Source organism: Odocoileus virginianus, chromosome 33 (assembly GCF_023699985.2).
Source record: "Odocoileus virginianus isolate 20LAN1187 ecotype Illinois chromosome 33, Ovbor_1.2, whole genome shotgun sequence".
Taxonomy (NCBI): Eukaryota; Metazoa; Chordata; class Mammalia; order Artiodactyla; family Cervidae; genus Odocoileus; species Odocoileus virginianus.
Window position 1 is genome coordinate 35820880 of NC_069706.1, and position 26526 is coordinate 35847405.

General features: G+C 49.5%; 1 protein-coding gene across 11 annotated transcripts in view; it reads right to left on the reverse strand.

The window, feature by feature from the left end:
* Positions 1-26526, reverse strand: part of TRRAP (transformation/transcription domain associated protein) — an 89800-nt gene that overhangs the window by 57705 nt on the left and 5569 nt on the right. For 8 of the 11 annotated variants that reach the window (XM_020900596.2, XM_020900594.2, XM_020900597.2 and 5 more), the window contains exons 4-25: positions 24636-24746; positions 23539-23643; positions 22546-22629; positions 21774-21830; positions 20087-20212; positions 18459-18536; positions 18176-18264; positions 17259-17355; positions 16356-16494; positions 15038-15116; positions 14213-14447; positions 13210-13576; positions 13029-13126; positions 12404-12598; positions 11351-11542; positions 9259-9424; positions 7297-7553; positions 5266-5466; positions 2834-2985; positions 2216-2415; positions 788-1005; positions 490-687 (exon numbers count right to left, since the gene is read on the reverse strand). In XM_020900596.2, coding sequence (XP_020756255.2) covers positions 490-687; positions 788-1005; positions 2216-2415; positions 2834-2985; positions 5266-5466; positions 7297-7553; positions 9259-9424; positions 11351-11542; positions 12404-12598; positions 13029-13126; positions 13210-13576; positions 14213-14447; positions 15038-15116; positions 16356-16494; positions 17259-17355; positions 18176-18264; positions 18459-18536; positions 20087-20212; positions 21774-21830; positions 22546-22629; positions 23539-23643; positions 24636-24746 — 3444 coding nt within the window. Of the gene's footprint in view, positions 1-489; positions 688-787; positions 1006-2215; positions 2416-2833; positions 2986-5265; positions 5467-7296; positions 7554-9258; positions 9425-11350; positions 11543-12403; positions 12599-13028; positions 13127-13209; positions 13577-14212; positions 14448-15037; positions 15117-16355; positions 16495-17258; positions 17356-18175; positions 18265-18458; positions 18537-20086; positions 20213-21773; positions 21831-22545; positions 22630-23538; positions 23644-24635; positions 24747-26526 lie in introns of those variants that run through there. The other 3 variants (XM_070460384.1, XM_070460383.1, XM_070460385.1) reach the window with 3 other exon arrangements.

Here is a 26526-nt window from a genome sequence, read left to right on the forward strand (position 1 = left end):
AAAGAACGTGGCTCCTAAAGGAACCTCTGCGGCATGCGTACTGTTTAACCTGTGGCAGAACTGAGACGCGGTTTTCCCTTCACGGACCACTGTGTCAAGTCCTTTGGCCAGCGACTGTTTATTAAGACTGACCAGTATTTAGAGCCTCAGTGAAAGTGAACCTAAGGGCCGTGATCTGTCCTTTCATTTAAGGTGCTGTAGCGAGATCAGAGGGCGAGATGGTCAGCGAGTAACACCAACTCAATGGATGTGAATCTGAGCAAACTCCATGAGACAGTAGAGGATGGGGTGGGGGGGCCTGGCCTGCTGCAGTCCACGGGGGTTACAAAGAGTCGGACACGACTTAGTGACGGAACAGCAACAGCAGTGAAATCTAAGTTTCCCGGAGAGCATGCTTGCAGAACTGTCTCAAACTAACTGTTCCCCAGGCGAGTGACCATCCTGCGCCCATGTGGTCGGGTCTGGGGTCACCCCCCCGGCCCCGCCTACCTCGCCCGTCAGGTCCATCATGACGAAGAGCAGCGCTTTGAGGAAGGTCTGCTGGTTCTGCAGCACCCAGGTGAGGGGCAGGCGCTCCATGAGGAACTTGATGGACACCACGCCGCCCAGCTTCGCGTACCAGGCCTGCTCGTAGCAGCAGGCGCACAGGCGCTCCACGATGTAGGAAAAGAGGGGCAGCTGGCACGCCTGGGAGAGACACGCACCGCCGGGTGAGCCCCCAGCTCCCGGGGCTCGGAGCGCGGCCGCCCGCGGGCACAGACAGCCCCACCCGGGCTGCGCGCCTTACCCGCTCCTTCGAGCCCAGGATGATGCTCGCCACGTCGAAGATCACGGCGAGGGCCACCTCCCCAATCTTGCAGAGCTCCTTCTCCTCATACGCCATGCAGATGGCGATGGCGTCAATGAGGACCAGGGGGTCCATCCCTTTGGACCCGTTCTCCTCGCTGTGGAACATGGCGGTGCTGGGCTGGCTGCCCCCCTGGTAGCACGGGAGCAGGAAGGGGCCTGGGAGGAGAGCGGACGGCAGGCGGGAGAGCTGGGTTTAGCGCCACAGACACGCTCGTCCCTCCACCTGCAAAACTATCTGTTTCCCTTGAGGTTAGGAATTTAGTAAAAGCCAACCATGGTACTTGACCAACTACTGTTAAACCGAAACTATTTACAAAGTAAGTAGTTATAATGTAACTGACTCCCTTACACAGTGTTAACTTTCAGATTTTCTCAATCACAACTCAAGGACAGAGCTGTTTAAAGTAAGAACCATAATCAGGTATCTTCATTGAAGAGAGTCATTTACCCAGGTCAAGAGGCACAATGTGGGCGTGACTATGGGTTATGCTGTGGACGCTCCTGACGCACAAACAGGAAAAAGCAAGGGCAGCCAGCTATGAACCCCACCTGGCAGGCACCGGCCCACGGTGCGGTGGGAGTGACCGAGGCGTGCAGGCCTGCAGACACTGGGAAACAAGCTCAGCGCTCAACTGTACGGCGCCGACTGCTCGGACAGGAAGAGTTTAAAAGGTGCGTGTGTGTGTGTGGGGGGGGACTTCTGAAGCGTTGGGAGAAAGCTACTCGTCCCAGGGTGAGAGGTCTGAGGACACAAAGTGCTACTCGAGAGGTCACGCCCACTGACCGGCGCTGGGCTGGGAGCGGCTGCAGAACAGACTGAGTGTTCGGGAACAGTGGCTGGCGATGCCGTGACAGAATTACTGTCTTTTACAAAACCACCAGTCTGCAACGGACTAAAAACTAACAGAATAGGTCCTTTGGCACCCGGAGCCTGGGAACGCCTGGAGCAGAAGGCAGGAGCGGCCAGGCAGGGGAAAGGCACGGATGAGGGTCCAGGAGCAGACAGAGGAGCTGGGGCGCCGGAGCAAGCGGTGATGGGGGCTGGGCCTGGCAAACACCTCTGGGGACAGGGGGCACGACCACACACAGTCACCGCTCTCCATGCAGAGAGTCCAAAAGTACTCAGCCCCCGAGACGAAAAACAGAGGGCCAAAACGTTAAAGCCACCGTATTAATATTTTATACGTAAAACCAGGTGACAATTTTCAAGTGAATACAGCACCCAATGCTGAAACACCAACTCTCTGCGGCAATGGAATGAGTGGACAACCAGCAAACAACAGTCCAAAGCCAATCAGCCAAACTCAGCTTCTGTGAAACACGAAGTCCCTGAAGACCTCAACGCGGCTCATCTGGGGTCACTTACCACACTGCTGGGCGACCGCCACCATTGTGTAGTGGCGGATCAAGCTGGCCACAAAGGGCAGGGCGCTGGGCCGCAGATCTTTAATGACCGCAGACATGAACGCCCCAGTCAGGGCCTGCTCGAAGGTCTTCCGGGCTGGGGTGTCCTGTGCTTTGTAGCGATGTGATATGATGACGTTGGGGATGGTCTTTTCCGTAAAGCTGTGCAACAATTAAATTCACTGTCACCACACTCGAGTCCAGAGCTGACATCCTATCCCAAGGAACTTATGTACAACTGCGCGGGCCTGAGCGACTTCTCTGCTTTAATTTCAGCAACACGTGGAACCTGATGTGACAAGTTCCACAACGCATGGCTTCAGCCAGTGGGTCAGGAGACACCAAACGTGCTCTCTCCTAACGTGAGCACAGGCCGATGACTCAGAGGCAACCCACAGAACGGCAGCACGTTCAACGTGCTGAGAGAGACCACCTCTCAAGCACCCCAGTTCTCCCCACTGTCTCCGAAAGAGAAGCATGGCTGAGCAGACAGCATGTCCTCTCCCCGACCTGGAGGAGCACACTTCCGACAGGGACCCGGGAGGCGGCCCGCCCCCAACCTGCCCCGGGCAGAGCGTACTTGGGGTGGGCCAGCAGCTGGTACAGCGCGTGCTTGTTGTCCTCCAGACTCATCAGCGCCACCAGGAAGCACCTGATCACCTCCCACGCCTGCCTCCGGTAGTAGGGCTCGGTGTTGGCGCTCTTCAGGCAGTCGAGAGCCGTCTCAATGGCCTGTGGCAAAGAAGCACAGCAACTGGGGTTTCTGCTGCAATCGTGATTCTGAAAAGCCTCTGCTGGAGGCACGAGCAGCACCCAGAAGCAGCTCGAAGCACGTCTACCCTTGAAGACAGCAGTGGGTCTGCAGACAGGCGAGCAGGTTTTACCAAATGAAGCTTCCAGACGAAGCAACGGATGGGGCTCAAACTGAAATGTGAAGCGGGGTTTACTGATTTTGTGCTTAAAAAGGCTGATGGGAAATTCCAGAAATTAAGTGAGCTCAGAAGGACTCCTGTGATAGATTTGCTGGATTAAACTAGAGTCTGTCATCTCAGTTCAAAACTGAGATGACTTTCCTAAGGTTTAACCAATTTCTTCAAAGAGGGTTTACTTCATTTTTTCAGAAAACCTACACAGCTTCATACACATCTTATCCTATTATAGGTGGGCCAAGAAGGCAGGGAAGGAAGAATCACACACAAAAACACTCTAAGTCTTTAACGGCTCAGGTGCTAATGTTAAAGGTACTTACACACCTAGAAATCAAAGGCCTAACCTGTACTGAAGTCTCCTCCAGACGCAGTGAGGAGCCAGGGGGGCTGACGGGACAGGCCCACCCTCCAGACGCGGGCAGGGCGCGAGGCCGGCCTCTGGCTACCTCACCCCCAGCTCTTCTCCTGCGGCCTCTGACCCACGCAGCACTATGTCATAAACCACGGAGGGGGAACTGTGTTATCAACAGAACCTACAAGCTGATCACTGTCCCCTCCGCACCAAAGAAAGGACGGTATGCCAGAAGCAACTGCTGTCATGTGAGCCCAGGCGCTGGGCCTGGCCCTCCCCTGCCAGGGCCCTCAGGTGCCCCCCGCTGGGAAGGGTCCCAGGAGCAGCATGGGACCCCTGAGGACCAGGGAGGCGTGTCTTCACTATCTGGCTTCTTCCCTGCTTTAGCTGCCTGGGGGAGAAACTACTTCTAAAGGGATCTTCTAGCTTGGCTTAGTCTGTGCAGAGGTCAAGTGAAAATCATCATTTGCATTCTAACACCAACCCTGCACTGACAGGGCTAAAACAAACAGAATCCTAACTTAAGGAAATTACCTAAGATGTGGAACTGGCTGGACTCACAGAACAGTCACTATGGTCATTTTCAAGGTAAAGACAGAATTTTAGTTGTATTTTCTTACAAGGAAACTAGTGGCCAGTACTTTGATAAAGGCGGAGATAGGAGCTGAGATTAAAAAGGGCACCACGTCTGTGGGGCACGGCTGGGGGAGTGGAGAGACAATGCATGCGCTTGAGAAGGTGGGGGACAGGTGGACGGAGAGAAGACACCGGAAACGGCTCCAGAGAGACGCTGCCCACAGTGGGCATTCTTCCTCACAAGCGGACAGTGAAGTCTGGCTCAAAAACAAACAAACAAATCACAGACACTGCTGCTCTGCGTCCGCTTCCCACACGGAGAGCGGCGTTCTGACACACAGGACGGGGCGGGCGAGCCCGGCTCGGGCAGGGCTGAGTGGTCCCGGCCCAGGGCATGGCCAGGCCCAGGCCTGCAGGGAGCTCAGCGTGCGGCCAGCGTGCGGCTCACTGAAGTGGCTGTCACTCGGGCACACGCCAAAGCGTGCGGTAAAACCTTCCCCAAAATGCCCACTATGTTAACGGCTAGCTAAGTAGTCCAAAACGACGTGGTATCAAAAGCTGCAATGCAGGCAGAGAGGGCGGGTTCTGTAGTAAAAAGGGAAAGTCGAATGCGACCTCACGGACCGTGATAAACACAACCTTGAGTGTGCGAGGCCCAGAGGGGTCAGTGAGGTGAGGGGTCAGGCAGAAGCGCCTGATGAGTGCTCTGCAACACGCTGGGCGCCGTCTGCCGGTGGGTTTTGACAGAGCCGCCCCTGGGGGGAGCCTGGGAGGAAAGTGGGGACCCAGGAGCGAGGGGTGAGACAGGGACACGATCAGCCTGGTTCTACATCACCCGTGACGTGACGCCCGCTGGGCATCAGAGCAGACGAAGGGCAAGGGTGAGGCTGGCTGGGCAGCAGCCCCCGCCCGTCAGGAAGGACGGCCCTGCCCAGCGCGCAGGTCCTCGGGGGCAGTGCCCCCCACCGGCCTCTGGGCATCACAGAAGCCCTCGCCAGCCAGGCTGGGCCCTGGCAAGCCTTGTTGCTCTTTGGGTTAAGAAATTCCCTCCCCAAAGGAACTGGCTCTATTTCCTGTTTCTGAACAGAAATTAAACGTTTACAATGGAACTTGCAGTCTCTTTTTTAAGACGCTCCCAGAGACGCACGCAGTTACCTTCTCCATAGGGAGCTGAAGGGACGCTTTACAGTCAGAAAACTCCACGGTGACGCTGGGGCCCTGAACTTCAGTCACGACGTACAGCAGCTTCTGGGACTCCTTGAGCATCTTCCTGTTGCTGCCGCCGAACTTCCCGAGGACGCGGTAGGCCACGTGCGAGATGCTGTCCGCGGGGTTACGTAAGGTGCGCCACAAAGCCTGCAAGTCAGCGCGCGTCTGTCGGCCTCCGAGCAGACAGCGCCCCCACGGTCCCCCAGCCCCGACGCAAAAGCTCTGGGGGGACGACACGGTGAAGATGCCCCTCCCCTCGGCCCCCAGACACACAGCTCTCGGCTTGGGGGGAACTGGTGTTAGTCTTTTGTGTGTTCTTCTGAGAACTGAATGCCTCGACAGAAAATACACACATAAATGTTCTTCCGTGTTCCTGGAATACAAGAGGTAGCAAGTCGTCAACAGCATAGAGCTCAAAGGCAAGAAAACAAAACAGCACACTGCTTGGATGGACATACACAACAGGCCGGGGGAGCAGACAGGAAAACACACTTGCCGGTAAAGTCCTCGACCCTGGATTAGACAGAGTGTCCTCAGGATTTTACTGCTATTAGGTTTTATAACTTACAAACATGACACACAAATTTCCTTCTATGTTTCAAATCTGCTATGAGAAAGGATGGTGAGGAGGGCACACTGGGACCGTAACGGGACCGGCATTACAAGAAAAACGAGTTACTGGGCAGCTCGTGCTCACAGTTAGTATCAAGGAGAGAGGCACTCGACTGTTTCAGATAACTGCGATTTTCCCAACTTTTTTCACTGACATCATCATAAACCCTGAAAGCGGCCACAGCTCACTCTTTAAATCTATTTTCTGAAACATCCTCTGTAACAAGGCCAGGTATTAGCGTCTAGCGATCATCAATATAAAATCTTGGAACTCTTCTTTAAGCAAAATTCCAGTTTCTCTTATGTTCCTGTCGGCCCACCCAAAACCACTGCGGGAGAGGGGTGTCTGCTTACCTCCCGGGAGGGGGCGGCCTGGGAATGGGGGTCCAGTCTCCCACCTTCGCAAAGGGACTCGGCGGGCTGACAGGCCTCTGCCAGCGGTCCAGCAGGAGGGAAGAAGCCAGCCGTGGCCCCGAGCGGTCTCTCCCTCAGCCTGTTCTGCTCACAGAAGGGCAGGAGGCCTCCAACCCAGCCCTGCCTCCTCTTCCCACACGGTGCTCACCCACGCTCAGCCTTCCAGAACCCACAGTCCTGCTCTCTGGCCAGGCCTCCACAGGACTGGCCTTGGCGGCTCCCACCCGACCTCTGCCATCTTCTCCCGCCTGGATGGAGCCTGAGACCTAAACTGCGGCACTGGCCAGCGCATGCAGGTCACTGTCTCTGTCCACTGTCCAGAGATCCTGCATCTCAGGAGTGACTGCATGCCCATCACAGAAGCTGGCACTCGGACCCTGACTTGGGGCCAAACACCATCCCCTAAACGGGTGGGTGAGCAAGCAACAGGCAGCCCTGACCTCTAACACTCACCAACCACAGAACAATCCGTCACCATCAGCAAAACACGTGGGGACAACCCCACACAGAGCACTAATGACCACAAAATGTAACATGGGTTCAAACCCGCCCTTCTTTTCTGCTGTTTCCTCCGGGGGCGGCCAGACGGCTCTCTCTTTACAACAAGGGGGCACCTCTGCACTGTGTAACTCGGGAACCCTCAGACAGAGCGCGTTTCTCCCTGGAGACAGCGGTAGCCATGTAACGCCTGCCTTCCCAAGCCACCAACCTCAGGAGAACGCGATGCTGCGGGAGCCCTCCAAAAGGGGAGTGATGATGCAAAACAAGTATCCACTCGACACAGTGGTGTTTCTCCACACCACTTTGTACACCAGAAGCCTCCCGCAGCCAGGCGAAGGCTCCATCGGCAGCCCAGCTGGCCTCCGAAACACCTCTGAAACGGACGGCCTGGCGTCCCCGGGAAGGAGGCGGGGCCCGGGGCGCCCTCTGCCGGCGGGGACGCGCGCTCACCTGCATGAGCTCGGCGCGCACGGGCTGGATGTGGTCATACAGGAAGTCAGGCTGCAGGTTGTCCACGCACAGCTCCAGCGTCCGCAGGCCTTGGCTGACCAGCGTCTGGGAGCCGTTGAGCGCCGACACCAGCGGGTCCATGAGCATGGGCAGGTAGGGCAGCAGCGAGCTCAGCCGCACGGGCACCGTGAGGCACAGCTCCACGAACAGGTCCTTCATGTGCTGCTTGTGCAGGCCGCTCTGCAGCATGTTGAGCCCTGCGTGGGGACGGCAGCAGGCTGAGCCCTGCGCGAGGGGGACGGTACCGCCCAGGGGCACCCAGGTAACACACAGAACCACCGGCCCACTCTCTGTAAACATCCGCCTCAAGACAGAACTCCACCTTCGAGCTACATTTGCTGCACCCATCCTGTGACCGCACCCAAGGCCTCTTCCGTCTATCGTGTGACAACACCAGGCTGCATGTAATCAGTTTAGGTTGTGATGAATATTATTTAACGTTGATTGAACTAATGTGTAGGACTAGTTAATGCTACACAAGGTATTTAACATTATGTTCTCCAGTAAATAAGCCCAATCTAGAAAGAAACAGACTCCAATGTGACGTGTGCATCTCAAGTCTGAGGCTTACAAGCTTGCATGTCATTTCAGATTTCCAGTAAACCACAGTTGATGTTTATGCTTTAAAATAAACTTTAAAAAAAAAATCCACTTCTGGATTTTGTAAATGAGAGGAGCTTCCTTCTTACAAACTCAGGGCCCCATACACTCTTCACGAGGCTTCACGAAGGTAATGGAGTATTTACTGAGCCCCTCTCCTGAAAAACGTCAGATGTGGACCTGCCCACAGAACCTGAGAGACGGCTGGGAAGAGAAAAGCAGGTGACAGCGCCTCCTGGACAAGGTGCGTCCCGGGCACTGAGGCTGAAGCAAGAGGGCCCGTGAGGCGAGGCAACGCACAGCTGTGGCACCAGACTCAGAACCAAAGGGGCACGGAGACAAGGAGAGCGGCCAGGCCCAGCTCCCAGGAGGGAGAGAAGGCGGGCTGGGAAGACTGTAGGCAGGGCCGTGAGACCGACCGGAGCAGAGGGCGCAGGCTGGGCAGGCCTGGAGTCAGGTCAAACACAGACAACACAGCCTGCCCACGGGCCTCCTTAAGCACTAGACAGGGGACTCAGGGCCACGCTACCTTCAGTATGGAGGAGGGCGTGGCAGCCACTCCAGTGTTCTTGCCTGGAGATTCCCATGGACAGAGGAGCCCGGCGGGCTGCAGGCCATGGGGTCACAAAGCGTCGGATAGGACTGAGCGACTAACACTACCTTCAACATGCTCAAGGATTTCCCAGGTACCTTCTGGGTACATTGTGCTATAAATGCCTTCTTTTGAAAGAATTTATAAAGAAAACACAGAAGAAGATTCAATCCCTTGCCAAGAGCTCACCGTTACAAAAAAAAAAAAAGGAAAAAAATTCCTAGGACAGTGTGTCTACTCAGTTCGTACCTGTGAACATTCACTGGACTCAAGATCCCCTTTAGCTATAAGCCTTGAAAGCATTCCTAATGCACAGGAATGAAAGAATCCTGTCTACGCACTTTAGCAAGTAAATAAAAACACAAACATATTTTTATATATTATATATATGGCTTATGTCAGCTTTATAACTTGTTTTTTGCCTTCTTGTTCTCTTTCAATCTAGGGATCCCTGATCTTACTAAACCACTCTCTAAAACGGTTTCCAAAATGCTACAAAAATGTCCTAACTGGGGTCAATGAAGACCTTCCCACTCCCAATCAATTCTGAGCAGGGAGACGTACCCACCTCTTTAAAGCTCAAGACACAGGGACAGACACACACGTCCCCTCACCGTGACCAGGTGCAGAGGAGGAACCCCAGCAAACAAGGTCAGCCAAAACTCACGCAAGCACACAAGACTCAACGGCAACCGGATCACTGCTCTGACCTTGCAGGAGGTTGGGGAGGAGGGGCAGGAATTCCTGATACAGGAGATCATGGCTCCCGCCCCCAATGGAGCGGAACAAGGCCCGAAGCAGCAGGAAGTAGTTGTAGGGCTCTTTGGCCGTCTGGGCGAGCTCCATCGAGCTGTTGACAATCTTGTGCAGGTGAGGCTGCAGGATGGAGAAAAAGCAGGTTAACAGGCTTTGAAGGGAGGAGGGTTCACTGCACAAAGGGAGGAAGGGAAGGTCATCTTGATGAACTTATTCCAAAAAGAAAAACAAAACAGAATCTTTCCAACTTTTATTTGATTGAAATTAATTTCTCTTAAAATACAGGTAGCTTTCCACCCAGTTTGGCTGTGAAAGCAGCATTTCCTAGGTTCCTATCTTACCACGAATATGTAGGTAAGCGATGCTGCAGACACTCTGCAGCAGGACCTGGAGGGCCTGCTGGCTCTGCAGTTCTTGTGAACAGTCCCTCCTTCCTAAGACTAAATAATCAAACAGGACGAAAGAAGCTGATCTCCTAGTAACTGTCGAAATACAAACAGCAACCCAAAGGCACGGAAACTTCACTTCCGATCACATACTGCACACGTAAAGTTGGGAAAAGCCTCAAAAGACGTTCGAGATCTTAACATTTTGGAAGACTTGATCAAAAACTCTGTTCATGAGTATTTATTTAAGAAACCATTTTATTAGCTTAAAGTTTAATGAACAGCTTAAAATAGGTTAGCTTTTTATCTGGTACTTCAAATCCTAGTTTGACATACGACAGGTTAAGTTTGATGTGAGTTTTTCTGCAGGCACATTTAAAGTGAACTATTAACTGCAAACTATCGCTATAGTCATTTGTAACTGTATCTGGCATGAATTCTTTCTTTTACAGATAAAATCATCTCTATTAACTAGTCCCAAGACAAAGCATTCCATCAAATTATTCTTTGAACAGCTCTTGAACAATATTCAGACACCTCTTCATAAGCCTTGTCTGTTAGGCTTTATTTTCTTTTCTGTTGGTTGTTGGTTTATACAGTTGTCCCCTTAATACAGGCAAAAATTGAATTATTTGAAGATACTGAACTAAGTGGACAAAACACACAAATATTTTATATCTTTCTGAAAGTCTGTCTTTTTATACTAACTCAGAAGTAACATCAAGGTTGTTGATAACTGGTAACTACGTAACTGAAAAAGTGGAGGAAAATGTCTCACACAAGCACGAATTACTGGTGCTTTATGTCACATTTACTTCAGAAGAAAATGGATCTCCTTAACATTCTCAAACTTTCCCCTACAGGAAAACATCTCTCTTCAGACAGAACTGGTAATACTCAGCTTTCTGCAGAAACCAAAATATCCTGCCATCAGTAGAAGAGAATTTTGATAAGGTCTTTTGTTCCATGCGCTGCCTTCAGTGGCCGCTGTAAGCACTGGCCTCTGCCATTTGCTGGCATCAAGTAACTGATGAGATACCATGATGCGCTGAAGAGGAAACACACCCCTCCCAGTCGGCCTTAAGACAGGGACACAAATTGGCTGCAGTCCTTGATTCAGAGGAAAAATGAACAAACAGTCCTGAAATGGGGTGTTTGTGTGCCGAACATAAGATACGAACACAGACACGATGTGCTGGGAAAGAAGGGGATATGATGGGAACTGTTCAACAGCCAAATACTTCTCGTCAGATCTGAGAGGTCGGATGTTCCTTCCTCTTCTAGTCTTTTGTGTCATTTGATTTTTTTTTCGTTTTTAAAAAGAACATGATGTGCTCCTACCCTACTTGTGTGGTTCATGTAAGAAATGACTTCAAAAATGAAAAATCAGTGGTGCCAAGACTACTGACAAGCCCTGCTGGTGAGAGTTCTCACGTGTTCATCCTGGGTCAGCAAACAACCGGGAGCAGCTCTGCTTTGAAACACCTGCAGTGTTTTCCACACTTGGCTCCAACTAGTTGCAAACACTTATTAATTTAATATTATTGTGTTTGGAAATATAAAGAGCCATTGCAGTTTCTGCACAAGATGAAAAGTATTAAAAAACAACAACGACCAAAAAATCCCCCAAACACAACGCGCGGCCTGGGTCTGACTCTACCTTCAGCATTTGCTCGTTTTCAGCTGCGAAGAGGGAGACAGAGCCGAAGACCAACTTGAACAGCTTGAGATACAGGTTGGAGAGCTCGACGTTGGAGCCCATCTCTGGCAGGCGGTCCAGGAGGTACTCCACCAGGATCGTGGCAAACAGAGCAGAGGTAGTAGGGTTTGCCAGGAAGGAATTGGCAACAATCTGTCAAAACGAGAAACGAACGTGACAGAAATCACCATGTCCACAAAGCAGCTGCAAGAAAAAGCAATCAACTTTTCAAAATTACAAAGTCAAATCTGTATCAGACACTCCAGACATGAGTTATTCACCAAAAGGGAAAAAAAAAAACCCCATCAAAATTGATTTGACCATTGCGTGGAACAGTTCACTTTAAGAACTCAAATCTGTCATTTCACCCTCACTGTCAAGTACCAAGAGCCTACGTCTAGCACATACTTAATTTCTACTATGAAAAGAACTGGTCTAAAATACCTTGAGCTTTTGAAAACACTTTTTTGTTTTTTTTACTACGGCCTAACAGTTCTGTTTATGGACCATAAAGAAAGCTGAGCGCCAAAGAATTGATGCTTTTGAACTATGGTGTTGGAGAAGACCCTTGAGAGTTCCTAGGACTGCAAGATCAAACCAATCCATCCTAAAGGAAATAAGTCCTGAATATTCATTGGAAGGACTGATGCTGAAGTTCCAATAGGCTGGCCACATGATGTGAAGAACTGACTCACTGGAAAAGACCTTGATGCTGGACAAGATTGAAGGCAGGAGGAGACGGGGACGACAGAGGATGAGCTGGTTGGATGGCATCCCCGACTCAATGGACATGTGTTTGTGCAAGCTCGGGGAGCTGGTGATGCGCGGGGAAGCTTTGTGTGCTGCAGTCCATGGAGTTGCAAAGAGTCGGACACAACTGAGCGACTGAAATGAACAGTTCTCTATAAATTTTGCTCTACAAGCACTATCCTTAGGCACGTTACTTAGAAATAAAAGGGATACCAAGTATTCGACACATGTTGAAAGAACGTAAGAATGGAGCATCAGTCATACCTGAAGAGCGTAATTTTTTGAGATTCTTTCCACCATGTAAGGGACCGTGGTTTGAAAGATTTCTTTAAATGTCAGTGGATTCATCATTGTGAAGACACCAGCAAAGTGCTCCAGCACTTCCTTCTCTTCCTTCATCCTCACCGTTTGGCAGTTCGCTACTCGGATGTATGTCTGTCCATTTCCTGCTATCTGAACCTTGCACAGAGGAAAAAACCACACGGGAATCAAAACCGAGTCTCTGAACATATTCCATTTCATAACCAGATCAGCCGCGCACTCAACAGTACCTGAATTAGAAAACAAATGTCTACTGCCCACCCGTCCCCCATCTTCTAAATTCTCCACTCTCAACTTAAATTTGTAAAAAAAAAAAAAAAAAAAAACCCCAAAACATTTGTTAGCAGTAACAAATTCAGTGAAATTAAATCTCATTTCTACTGCATTCCCTTTATACCAACTGCCCCTCAAAATACACTGACATGAGAATTCTCACCGTCGATGCAACCCTGCGCTACAGAACAAACTCAACCTGGGAACATCAGTACTGCAGACCACCCTAGTGAGACCCCTTCTGCCACCAGCACCTTAATTCTCAGGGGAACCCGGCCTGAGGGCGCGGCCTTACCTGATAAATGTCTAAAGCCTGCATCGCATACTTGACAAGCTTGATGTAAATCTGAGTCTCTTTGGGCTGCAGCTGCTTGTTGGGGATGAACTGGGCTTCTGGAAGAGAGAGCAGCAGTGAGCTGCTGGGAGCGACACCCCGTCGGGGACGAACGCGTCTAGCGAGTCAGGAGCGGGATTACCACCGGGAGCTTTGCATGACGTGATGCCCCACGTGATGGTCTTGACGCCGCAGACCAGGGTTTTGACCAGACTCCGGCAGTCCGTGACCTGGAACGTCTGCTTGTCCTCCTTGTCCTTCTCGCCTTGCTTCTCAAAGGGCGGCACGGGGGCTGGGGTCACGGGGGTGGCAGGGGTGGGCGGCGGGGGCGGTGGCGGGGCGGGGGCCGGGACGGGGGCTGGGGAAGGGGCTGGGCCCGGGGCTGCAGGGGTCGCGGGCACCCCGGGCAGGGCCGCCTCCACGGCCCCGAGCTCAGACTGAGGCTTGCACTTCTTAAAAATGGCAGAGAGCTGGTACCGCGCGATGGTGTGGAACTTGAGAACAAACACCTGTCAGGAAGGGAAGGTGGAAAGCAGACCCAAGTCACTCTCTTCACCAGGCCAAGCGCCCGTCCAGAGGACAGAACAGACTCTCGGAAGTCACCTGCTGGAGTCGGTTGTTTCCCCTCCCACTAGAGGAACCTCCCCCGGAGAGAAGCACGGGGTGATCGAGCTGAAGAGCAGGGCTGGGACGCACCCTGGGCCCGCTCCATGATCCACACTGCCCACCCCTGACCCGGCACCGACACCTCCCTAGAGACGTTCACGGACAAGGGAGCGCTGGGCTACACAGCGTCACAGGAAACACAGCGTCAGACTGCCCTCCAGGAGAGCGCTGAGCACGCCCGTGGTTGCCTCCCTCAGCCCTGACTGTCCTAGGAAGCGGCCCGTGACTGTCCCGGGCAGGGGACGAGCAGGCCAGCAGAGAGGGTCCAGCATCTCGCCGCAAGACCCTCAGCTAGTTGATGAGGGAGTGGGGACTTGAACCCAGGGAGTCTAAACACCCGGGCCCCAGCTGGGCGACCAGGCGGCCGTGAACTGCAGGTAAAGTGTTCAGGTGAGCACACAGCACCGGGAGGGGGAGAAGGCGCGTGCCGGGCGGGAGTGCGTGGGGCGGGGGCACGCGGGGCTGGGGGAGAGCCGCACCTCCAGCATCCGCATCAGCACGTCCCGTCCGTTGCCGCTCTCCTGCTCGCTCTTGGAGCGGATGCAGTCCACCAGGTTCAGCAGGAGCTTGCAGGACATGGTCTGGATGCTGCTGGGCAGGGACTCGTCGTCGATGTTCTTGGCGAACAGCTGGACGGCGAGGGAGAGGTCGCTGAGGGGCAGGTGCTGGCGGACGTGGTGCACGAGGTCGGCCAGCGTGCTGTAAGCGAGGGGCCTGCGGGCAGAGACCTCTGCTAGCGCGTCCCTGGCCCCGTCTGTGGGCCACCACCTCCACCGCCCCAGGGACACCAGCGGCGGGGCAGCTGGTCTGGGCACACTGCACCCGGTCCCGCGTTCCCTGTTACCTCCTCCCAGCTATAGGATTAAAAGGCTCCAGTCTTGTCTTATTGCTTAAATCTTTTCTAAGTTGAAAAAGATGGTTACCTTCTTGCACATAAACGCACCTCCACGTTTATACTGTGACGCCTGGTTAACCTGAGCAGAACCACCTACAGCTGGGCCCTGCCCTGAATGGGCTCTGCTGCTCAAATACAAACAGCCTGTCAATTAGTAACTTATAGGTCATGTGTCACATTTCCTACTTACAAAACAAAAACACTTAACACTAGTCAAACAGTTCTACCTACAGTGTAAATCAAGACAGTGACTCTGATTCAGCCAAGGCACATAAAGCAAACCGAGGCATCTCTGAAACTTCCTGCAATTCTTGATCCAATGGGAGAGGGAAAGCCCACAGCCCACGTTCGTAGACGCTCCTGACACAGTGCCGGATCCCTGGCTCCAGCGCTGGCCTTACCATCATACCTGAGAGTCTCCCGAGCGGTGTATCCAGAGCCAATCAGAATGGATTCGTCAAACAGCTTGTCCATGCAAGGAATGAACTCTGGAACACAAACATCCATGGCCTCCATCACTAAATAAGTCAGGCGGCCAGCAAATCCCTTAACGGTACTTTCACAGGAGCAGCTCTGCACCAGCCAGCCACCCAGATTTGAGAAAGCAGGGAGGAGGAGGGCATACACGATGCTTCAGTCTAAGGTGCTGGTTTTGCTGAGCCACGCCAGCCACAGGCCTCACACACATCAGTGTCAGAGATAAACCATGCGCCTCGTGTCCCTGGCGGGGACCTGCCCCGGTGTTTCATGGCAGTTCAGTCCAGGGTCCTTAAAAGCTGGCACCAACCACCCAAGGGGGCGGTAGTCCCTAAATGCCCCTTTATCCACTGCCCTGAAGTGGTCCTTCTTAAAGATCTTAAAGTTGGTCATCGTGGAGAAATAAGGATACTTTATGTAAACTAACAATGGGCTTCAAAATAAATATCTGAAATCTTGTTTGGAAGAAAAAACAAACAGCAGCCTCTAAAAGCTGAATTCAACCAGTCTAACATCTAACCTAACTTCAGAGAGTAGTGTCTTGGAAACCTGTTGATCTCTGTAGAGTTAACAAGACTGAAACCAAGCTTCACGGCCCCAAAAAGAGTGCCTGATAAAGATCCACCCTGCCTGCTGGGTCGGAGGTGACCAAACAAACATGAGAAAGATTTCTAATCTGTCAGCACTTCAGCATGGACAAACCTCCCACTGCGTGGCTCCCCACCGCACCTCCAAAGTCACTATTACTCAGATGGCAGGAAAACCAAAAGTTAGTCACTCCAGGTGCTACTCAGTCACTTCAGCAAACAGATTTTAAGACATTCCGTGTAAAACTGTTCATCATTTTCACAGCATGGAGAAAGAAAACACTGTCTTCCTCTCACCTTTCAAAACTCGCTGGCTGTGAGTCAGAAAAAGCAAATGGCTATTTGCAGTGTCAAAAGATAGGCAGTCAGAAGGCAGAGACATACTGAGAGCTCCTCAGACTGCAAACTGGGCTAAGGAGACTGTCACATTAATTATGAAATTGTTGACGGGATAAAGCAAGAACCCTGGGGGCAGGTGAAACAGAGAGGCTGTCAGAGAGAGAGGAACGAGGCGGAGTGGGGAAGAGGGGAGACACAGACACAGGAGAGAAGACACAGCCAGAGCAGCAATGAGCAAGGCAGAGGTCAACGGAGCCAGAACGCTGCGCGGGCCGACGGCCCAGCCCACGCGCAGACAGGCAGGCAGAGGCCGGGCGCACGTACGGTTTCTCAGCTCGGTGGTGAGGATGTGCTTGGCAGCGATGAGCAGCTCCTTCCGGAGGTGCGCGGTTTCCGCCGGGCAGTTTGAAAGCAGCTGTAGCATCCCTTTGACCATTTGCTGAGAGTACTTAGTCACCAACTCCTGCACCAGGGAGAGGAAAGCAACGCAGTTACACTGGTGGGCGGCTGTTGAGAAAAACCCAAGTTTTATAAACTTAAAAAAAAAATGTCAGGTAGGACTACATTTGGCTCAGAGGACCCTCAGAAAGCAACAAACAAGCATTAGCCCCAAAGTCTGGTCAGTCTGCGTGTTGCCGCCCTGCTGGGAGAGGCGGTGACACAGTAGTTCAATGGGATCACAGAGGTCCTTTTTGTTTTCTGCGTCTTTCCATCTTTCAACAATGTCCCTGTTACAGGGAAGGAGGGAGAAATAAACATCGAAGTTAAAAAACAAAATTCTTCACTCAGTCATCCCATCGACGTGAGTCACGAATGACACCTTTAATCAGCTCAAAATGAGCTCGAGTCACATCTGCCTTCTGAGGCGTCTCAGGAAGTTATTCACGATAACTCAAGCTGACCAAAATATCAAAGGACATCTAATTCAGATTTTTTATTAATATAAAAATGTCATCTCTTTGACATTCTGGGAAAGGCAAAAAAACTATGGGGACAGAAAAAAAAACCAGTGTTTGTCACAGACGGCAGGTGGGAGGATGAAACTGACCATGTATGTATGAGAGGAATTTCTTGGAAGATGGAAATGTTCTATATTTCGACGTACTGGTTGGTGGTTAGGTATGTGTTTGTTGATTCAGCAAACTATACACCCACAAAAGGTAAATTTTACTGCTTGTAAATTGTATCTCAGCAAACCTGATTTAAGAAAGAAGTCAGTGAGCTTACCTGGTAAATTCTGATGATGTAAGCTAAAAATGACAACGTTTTAATTTGAGCAGCAATGAAATCAGCATACAGCTCCTTGTTGTAAAGTTTATGTTGCCTAAGTGAGAAGTGGTAAAATAGACAACATTAGCTCTCAGTTCTTTAAGTGACATTATATCACCTACAGTAATTACCAAGCCCAAAAGGTTGACCTCTATACAGCACCAACAGTCACTGTGCCCACACTTTTCTGCAGCTCTGGGTAACATAAAGAGGCCTTAAAGACATAAAGCAGGCCGTTCTACCAGGCCCTTGGGCAGCAGCCACAGCCTGAACCCCAACAGTCAGTGGGAGACCGACCCGCCTGCTGCCCAAGGCAGGCACCTATTTGAGCAACGAGAGACCTGTGCCACAGAGGTTCTGAGAGAGGACCCACCCTTAGATCCTGCCCTCGAGTGACTCAGAGCCAGACAGGCGGCAAGTCAAGAGACAAGTGATAAGGGTCTGAGGAGGAGTGCCGTGCAGTCAGAGAGGATGCTTTGCTGAGAGGCTTCACGGGGTCTGGCCCGGTCAGTGATTAAGGGCGATGGGGTAAAAGGGCCTCCGAGCACTCATGCCAAGAGGGGCAGCAGGAAAACAGGCTTGAAGGTGAGGCGGACTGGAACATCTCAAAGCTGAAATCGAGGACAGGAAGCCCTAATGACAGTTCTAAATTTACATGACACCAAGGACAGAGGGGGCATGTCATCTTTCCGAAACAGGGAACGAAAAAAACCATGACTATCATCATCAAAATTTAAGTTCAGAAAACCACAAATATATACAAGTTAAACCAAAATTTTATCTAAGTTCCCTGTTTCACAAATGACGACAAGTATAGAGCCATTTGGATTAAAGAGCTATGGCGGTCGGCCAAGTCACTGGCCGAGAAATCTCACCTGGCTTGCGCAGATACCTGAATTGCAATGGTATTCATGATCAGGGGCACAAATTCCGCAACGACATTGTGGATATTCAGTTTGTAGAGCTAAAAGCAAACACATCAGATTCTTATGCTTTTTCACTCTGCTTACAGTGAGCTAATTCGGCACAGCAAAGACACTGAGATTCATTCCTCGGTATACATGTAGCATACACATCTATTTGCCACAGAAAAGCAGTGTGTAAAGCGTAGTAAAGTGAGAAGCCCTAAAACCCAGAAGCTACTGGAAATACGCATACCTGATACATTAAGACAACAATGATGGGCAATTCTGCCAACACTTTCAAAGAAAGCGATCCTCTGGGAATGATGGAATGCTGGAAGAGAGGAATACAGAGGACTGTGGTCACCACCTTGGCACCTAAAACAGCTCCCATCAGTGTCCCGCCGCTGAGCGCCACCCACTCGAAGTAAAGGGAAGGGGAAACACTGACTCATCTCTGCAATTATCTGTGGTGAAAGCAGCAAAATATTTTGAAAACAAAGCACAAGAATTACCATTCAATGTAAAGGGTTTTATATTTTACAGCATCATCACTTGTAGTAAAATCCTCAAGAAAATGTGTCAAAGAGAGATTCAACTCACTGGAGAAATTTAAAAAAAAAAAAAAAATTTTTTTTTTAACCTGTTATGGGCTTCCCTGATAGCTCAGTTGGTAAAGAATCTGCCTGCAATGCAGGAGACCCCAGTTTAATTCCTGGGTCGGGAAGATCTACTGGAGAAGGGATAGGCTACCCACTCCAGTATTCTTGGGCTTCCCCTGTGGCTCAGCTGGTAAAGAACCTGCCTGCAATATGGGAGACCTGGGTTCGATCCGTGGGTTGGGAAGATCTCCTGGAGAAGGGAAAGGCTACCCACTCCAGCATTCTGGCCTGGAGAATCCCATGGACTATATATATATATATATATAGTCCATGGGGTCACAAAGAGTAGGACACGACTGAGTGACTTTCACTTTCACTTCACTTTCAAAAGAAAAACAGTAAGAAATACGTGTGTACCTAGTTTTATTCAAAGGTATTTATAAACAGGAAAAATACTTAAAATAAATATAAGAAAAAATATGTCTTTTAATATATAAAATCTCAAATAGGTAAGGAAAATATCAGAAACACAAATGGACAATGAATGGATAGGAAAAGGGAAGTGAAAAAAGAAACACAAAGACTGATAAACAGAAGTTTCTAATTCAGGAAGAGCAAAGAAATGAAAGCTTTGTTCCTTATAAACTAAAATGTAGTTTCCTATTTATCTTAGCTCATGTTGAAACAGTATGCAAAACATTGCAGTAGAACAAATACAGGTGATCGTCTTAATCATAGAACACAGTCATAGTACATACTCAATACATGTTCCCTATGTGGCAAGTGCTACAGATTTAACACATGAGCTGCAGAAAATAACAGTGTTACCTTCACAAAACTCATGGTTCATGAACTTTCCTACAATGAGAAAATGCAAGTGGCGGGGCTGTAACATTTTAGAACTTCTGACCCCAGAACCCACACGGGCAGGCACTGAACTACAGGCTTATATGTAGTTTAAAGGGACCTCACTACTGCTAAGGACAGACCAGGGCCCCCCGCAGGGTCAGCTGCTCCATCTGGTTCTGGATTCCAGCACGATTCTGAGCGTCTCTGCATCAATAGTGAGCGACTTCACATGCACACCTAGAGCACAATCAGTGAGGCTCTCTTGTGCGCACACACATTTATTTGCTTATTTTAGATGCCTCCATGTGTTTAATTTTTACGAAAAAACCAAAAAGCTTAGTGGTCTAAAAAGTCAAGAGCTCAGGCTTCCTCTACCAGGGGGAGGAGACGCGGATAAAAGCAAAGCTAGGAGCGGAACAACGGAGACACGCACGGCTCTTGTCTCGCTGTCATCACGCTCGGGGTTCACCTTCACAGCGATCGTCGTGACCATTCCGACCATCTCTGGGGGAGGGACGGTGTTCTCAGGGATCACCTGAGGGTTCTCAAAGTAGCGGTTCTACAGAAAAAGAATAGAAGTCATTTTTCCTAAAGTCAAACACAACATTCCTCTTAATAAAACACGCCTGACGTGGGGCAGGGGGGTGCTCAATGTCCTGCCCACGTATGCAACACCAACCCCACAGTATTAGGAGCCCCCTTTTCTCAGGACCGTGAAGATAACACGACACATTCTCCACCTCCAACAGAGAACAGACTTGCCCACAGCACTCTCTACTAGTTTTTCCTGGCCGATGGAAAAGGAAAGGCGTGCCACTTGACACTGCTACCTCAGTGAAGCAGGAGGATGCAACCCAGATCTCTAGTGGTAAGAAACCAGGAGCTGGTCCCTACTGAATTAACTTCTCAGTCTCCTAAATAAGGTCAGATATGGAACAGGAGCAAAGTACAAGAGACGTTTTAAAAAGCCAGGAAGGACCTCACTCCATCCTTCGTTCTCAGTGGAATCTGGGCTTCATGTTAAAAAAAAGACGCTTCGTAAGAAAAACAGCTCTTCTTTGATCAAAGTGGTAGCTGCCACACTGATAATTTTGTAACTTAGAAGGCGATGTAAGTTTTATACACTACTAGCATCACCGACTCAATGGACACGGATCTGAGCAAACGCCAAGAGAGGTAGAGGACAGAGGGGCCTGGTGGGCTAGAGTCAGACACGACTCAGCAAACAAAGAGCAGCAGCAGACCAAAATCCTTAGAAAACAAAAGGTCCATTTTCCCATGTTAATTTTTTAAAAATTCAAGCTTAAAAAACCTTTACAGAAGAAACTGTGAAACAAACACGCTGATGGACAATGATCTTATACCACAGCATTATTTGTGGTAGCAATGAATTGAAAAATGGGGGGAACCAGGGAGAAGGTCAGAGTACACGAATACGGCAGAATTATCAGTCACTCAGAACTTCGACTGCCAGAGAGAGCCCTGGAGGACCCTCTCCACTGTGACGGCTAATCCTTGCAGTGGGGGGGACGGGGAGCGAGGGGACGCGCCTCTTTCACTCCACACACTTGACAGGGGTGGCCCTGCTCAGAAATAGTTCAAGATATGGAAAAATTTTAATGACATAGAAAAATGTTGCAAGTATACACCACTCCCCAAAAACCTTCAAGACTGTGAGTGCAAACCATCTCTACAAAGCACAAAGTGAAACTGGAAACAGCAACGTCAATGGTTCCTTACAAGTAAAAAGATAATTATGGACAATTTGTCTTCCTTTTTTTTTTTTTTTTAATGCAAAACTTCTACAAGAATATACTGCTTTTATGTAAAAACGCAGTATTTAAACAATGAAACCAAAAGGACTCTTTTTCAAGTGGCTAATTTATCAACTGCTATCTGGGAGATGGTGAAGGACAGGGGAGCCAGGCATGCTGCAGTCCATGGGCCCTCAAGAGTTGGACATGACTTAGCAAACGAACAGCAACAATTTATCAACCTAGATTCTGACTAAATGCTCCTCATTGTAAAATTAGCACCCCTCCAATTATTCCTTCAATCCTTTGGAATAAGGCAGGCATAAATATAAACAATAAATTCAAATAATATAGAAAACAGCATACCACTACTTTTGGAAGCTCCTTGTAAATCTGTTTCACAAAATCCAAAAAATGATGAATCTAAAAAAAAAAAGACAATATAAAGATATCTGTAAACAGAAAATGCTTACAGTAAGAAAAATATCAATAGTCTTCATATATAAGATCCCATGAAACAGGCAAGAAAAATGCCAGACTCAAGATACAAATAGGCAATGAACGTGAACACACAGACCAAAAAAAAAAAAAAGAAAGACTGATAAACAGAAAACAAGTTTTCTAATTCAGGGAGACCAAAGGAATGAAAATGATAATAAATGCCACTTCTTGTCTTTCAAAAAGTAATACCACCACAAGCTGGAGGCAGTGAGCCAGGGACACTCCCATGCAGAGGCACGCAAGCTGCTGAAGCCCTCTGGACACCAGGGAACCAGCAAGCTCAGAGGCGTTAGAATGTGACACCTGTGACCTGGGGATCCTACTTCTAAACATTCAGTCTACAAAGTAATTTAAACTGTAAACAAATACTAGGTTATGGTCATAAAATAAAAACTCTGAAATGCCTGAAAAATCCAAAACTGTAAAAGATTATCATATACCCATTACAAATTATGATTGGGAAAACACATACAAAGTGAAGGGAAACAATCAGGATGTGATATATTATCCACAGTTGAATTATAATACATACAGACACGTAAGGTGGGAAAAAGAAGGAAACTCAAGAGTGAAAAATTCACACAGCAGAAGGAATCTGTCAGTACACTTCATAAATGCCATCAGAATAAACACTTACTTCCTGGGTGATGGGCGGCCTGAACTGTTTGTGTAGTTCAATAATTATTCTTAGACAAATAAGAACGTTTTCTTCATTTTCCGTCTTTAAAAAAAAAGCATTTAGAAGAGTTGTATTACTGAAAACTTATCTTACTAAAAAGATTAAAGAGTGTTTCCTCAGCATTTTTTGCATATACACCCTCCATCAACCCACTTAGATGTGAATTGCAGAAAACTGACAAACCCACAGAACACAGCTGACCCAGATAGGACGTGTTCGTGGCCTCTGGTGGACCAGCTGAAGATATCCCACCTGTAGGTTCTGCCAGAGTCAACAGATGAGTAACTAGCAAGTCACACTATGAACCAAGGTCTTAACGACAGACACGTCTCACTGCTTGCAAAGACTGCCAGAAGAATAACAGCCGAGCACCCCGCGTGCTGGACCCGTGCTAACGCGACCCTACAGCCTGGGAGCTGGGGTGGCATCCACATCCTAACAGAGGAAGCTAAGGCTCAGGGCAAGAGGAATGAGGCTGATGTGACAGAGCCAAGACCTGAGCTCAATGCTACGCCCTCCAGAGCTCATCTTCCACGGGGCCAGAAGCGCGACAGAATGCCAAACACGTCCAGACGGGGGACAGCAAGGAGACAGTGCCAGAGGCTAGCTTAACAGGTACCACATGGATTAACCCCGAGAATCTGAGCCACTCTTCCTGACAACCACACAAACACAGAGGCACGAAGCCAATGACCCCCCAGCTCAGAGTCTGTCAGCCACCACCCACTATGTCACTCAAGCCCCCAGTGACTCGAAGGAAGATCTTCATTTAATAATCCTTCTGAGTAATCTGGCTGGCAAAGTGGGAGAAAACAGGCAGTTAAGACAACTTCTATTCGTGAAACAGAACTTTACTGAAAGGGAAACGGTTTTTTAAACACAGGATTTTACTGTAAGAAAATCATTAAAAGCTTTGAAAGTAGCTAAATAAAAAGAATTCTCAAAAGTTACCTCTAAAAAGCGAAACATCACAGATAAAACATTTTTCGTATGAGGACGAAGATGCTCGTTGGTTGGTATCCGATGAATTATTTCAAGAACAAGCTTCCGCAGTTGCTGTTGAGGAGAAACAAAGGTGTAAGTATGAAGCCCCTCCAAGAGTTCCAAGATAATTTTTTGCATCGTACAAGTGCCACACACGCCTGCACCCAGCAGTGGGAGCCACCGCGCCACGAGATGGAGCCCGTTTTACAATCAGTCCTGTAAATTATTTAAACGCAACCCAAAGCATGTGCTACAAACTGGTGTTTTCAGTATTTCCGTAGCTGTGCACCAAGCCAAGTAAGCCAAATTTTCTTCCACACCTGGTCACCACTGCCAGCAGAAGGACAAAAATGAGCGCAGGGGGTGTGAACTCAAGATAGAAAGAGCAGAACAGCGATGAGACTTCACCGGCCATCCCCCTGCGTGGTCTCAGCTCAGCCCCCGGGACGAGCTCTCCAGCTCCCTCGGGCTGAACGACTAACCGCATCGCAGGCTGTGCCAGGCTTTCGCGCTTTTGTCTACTGAGCTAAGACCTCAAACGGAACTCAGAGGCACAGCGCAAGCTGGCACCACACCAGGACGTTTCATTCAGCACTTCACTTCCACTGCTGCTGAGGTAATTTTTAAGATCCTTTAAGAGATACAAGCTGAAACACTTTTAGGAAAAAAAAAGATGGGGCTGTTTTAAAATGATCAAGGTCAAAGTGTGTGCAAAGAGGAGGTGGGGGTACAGATCAGAGCGGGCAGTTACAGGAACTGAAAACAGTGTGAAGTTAGAGTTGGGCGTCAGGCATGGGGTGGAATTCTCCCCCAACATGTACACGTGTGAACTCAGCTACAACACCCAACCCACACACGCGCACTGGCCGGCAAGTGTGGAGAGAGATGGCCACGAGGAAATAAAACCAAGACAGCTACCTGAGGAGGCAATGGCCGTGGGCAGAGTGACCCTTATCTGACAAAACCTCTCTCATTTTTAAGGGCAGTCCTAAGTGTTTTGAGTTGTTTTCATCCACAAGGGCTGGGACCCCGACAGCAGGACATTCTTCTCTTGAACAGATTACCTGGGCTGGTTTCTCCTGAAGAAACTGAACTTCTCCATCTTGAAGAAACGTAAGGAATCGAGGGATGATATGTTCCAGGAATGTGGAATATTGAGGAGAGGAAGTCACATTCTGATCACGCAGAAAGAAAAAAAAACCGCTGTTAAGGCCTATGTACGTATAATTCCATTGCAAATTCACATATTACAATCATCTCAAGAAACATTTTAGGAGAGTTGATAGCAATTTTTAAAACTTTCAGATGCGTTAATGATAACATAGTTTGAAATAAGCTGACTGCTGCTTCTGAAATCCAATTCAAGAAAACTAAATGCTAAAATTTACTGCTCAGCCTAGAAAAGCTGATGCTTTTCTACGTGGAGAACGTATACTTCAGAGCCTGTCGGGGTTGACGTTGCCACCCTCTAAGGGGACTTGGTCTGAATCTCTTCATCTGGAGAATGAGGAGCCTGACCACACTAAAATTGAAAACTCTAGGTTGGTATGAGTTAGATGAACATCACGGATGTTAAAAGGAGACTAGGAAATGAAACTGCATTCTGGAGGTAGTGAAGTCAGATGGTGACCAGGGCAGGGTCCAGACCCGACTCAGCAAGTGTAGACCTGGGACAGGTCTGCATGGGCCTCCGGGTCCCACCTGTGAAGAGGCTATCACCTCCTGCCTTATGTAGCCGCGTGAACAGTACACGAGCTGATACACGGAAAGCTTTCCGCACCGCCTACGGTAAAGGCTCGGTGTCCCTTCACTGTTATTTACAGCTCCCCTGTGCTTCACAAACACTGTGCCTTTTACTCCTTCTCCCTCAATCCTCACCATGACTCTCTAAGTATTTTGTCCATTTCACAGATTTAAAAAAAAAAGCTCAGGGCCTGCTGACTGTCAGAGTCACAAAGCTCTGGGAAGTGGATCCCGCTCACGAGCATCTAACACCAAGGGCTCCTCCCTCTTCAAGGCCTCACTTGCACATTCAGCACACACAACTGCACTCCTACCACGTGTTCAACAGGGATAAAACGAGGAACAAAGTAGACAGAGTTCATGTCCTTGGAGTCGGGGGAGGCAGCAGTGTGGTGGAGAAGACAGGTAATCAAGGAATGATCTGATAACACAGAATTCTGATGGGGGAAGCGCTGGGGTAAGGGAACCTAACAATGAGGCCTAACTGAGTGGATGGAACCAACAGCAGGACACCCTTTGAAGAAGGGTTGTGGATGTGAAAACCTAAGAGGCCAGCAGGGGTTAACACGGACAAAGTGGGAAGGTTCTAAGAAAAGCACATGTGAAGGCACAAACTGATGAGAACGTGAGAGTGTTAAAGGCACTTACTGAACTTCTTAAAGTTTCCATGCGGCAGGAATGGGAGTACAAGAGGGAGCCGCTAAGCTTTTACTATCATGAGTCTGAGAAGCCCGTGGGTTGCAACTAAATGTGTCTGGCGCTGCAGATGCTGATCTGGGCAGAGGACACAGGTCCAGGGTTGCCTGCTGCCTGAGAATCTATGAAGGAGGAAATACAGGCAAAACCCAGAAAACTGTGTGCCGCCACAGGAACAAAGAAAGAGCCGCCGTTTCCTGGAATACACACGCGAGCACTGGTCTCCCAGGGCAAAGTTCAACTCCAGGGGCTCTGAGCCCACAGAGCTCTGGGCAAGGGGGCACCCCCCAGAGCTGGCAGCCCCTCCCCCAGCTGCCTGCGAGTCCAGGAGTCCACCGGGGCCAAGAACTGAGCTTGTCACTTTTCATCCCCAACATGTAACTTTTATGAAACTTTTATGAAACATTCAAGGATTCAAGGAAAAGAGGGCAAGAGTCAAGTTGGAACACTATCAAGGTCATCTAGAAAGCCGGCTCATCGACCAGTCAGCACACACCATCCAGATTCCACAGCTTT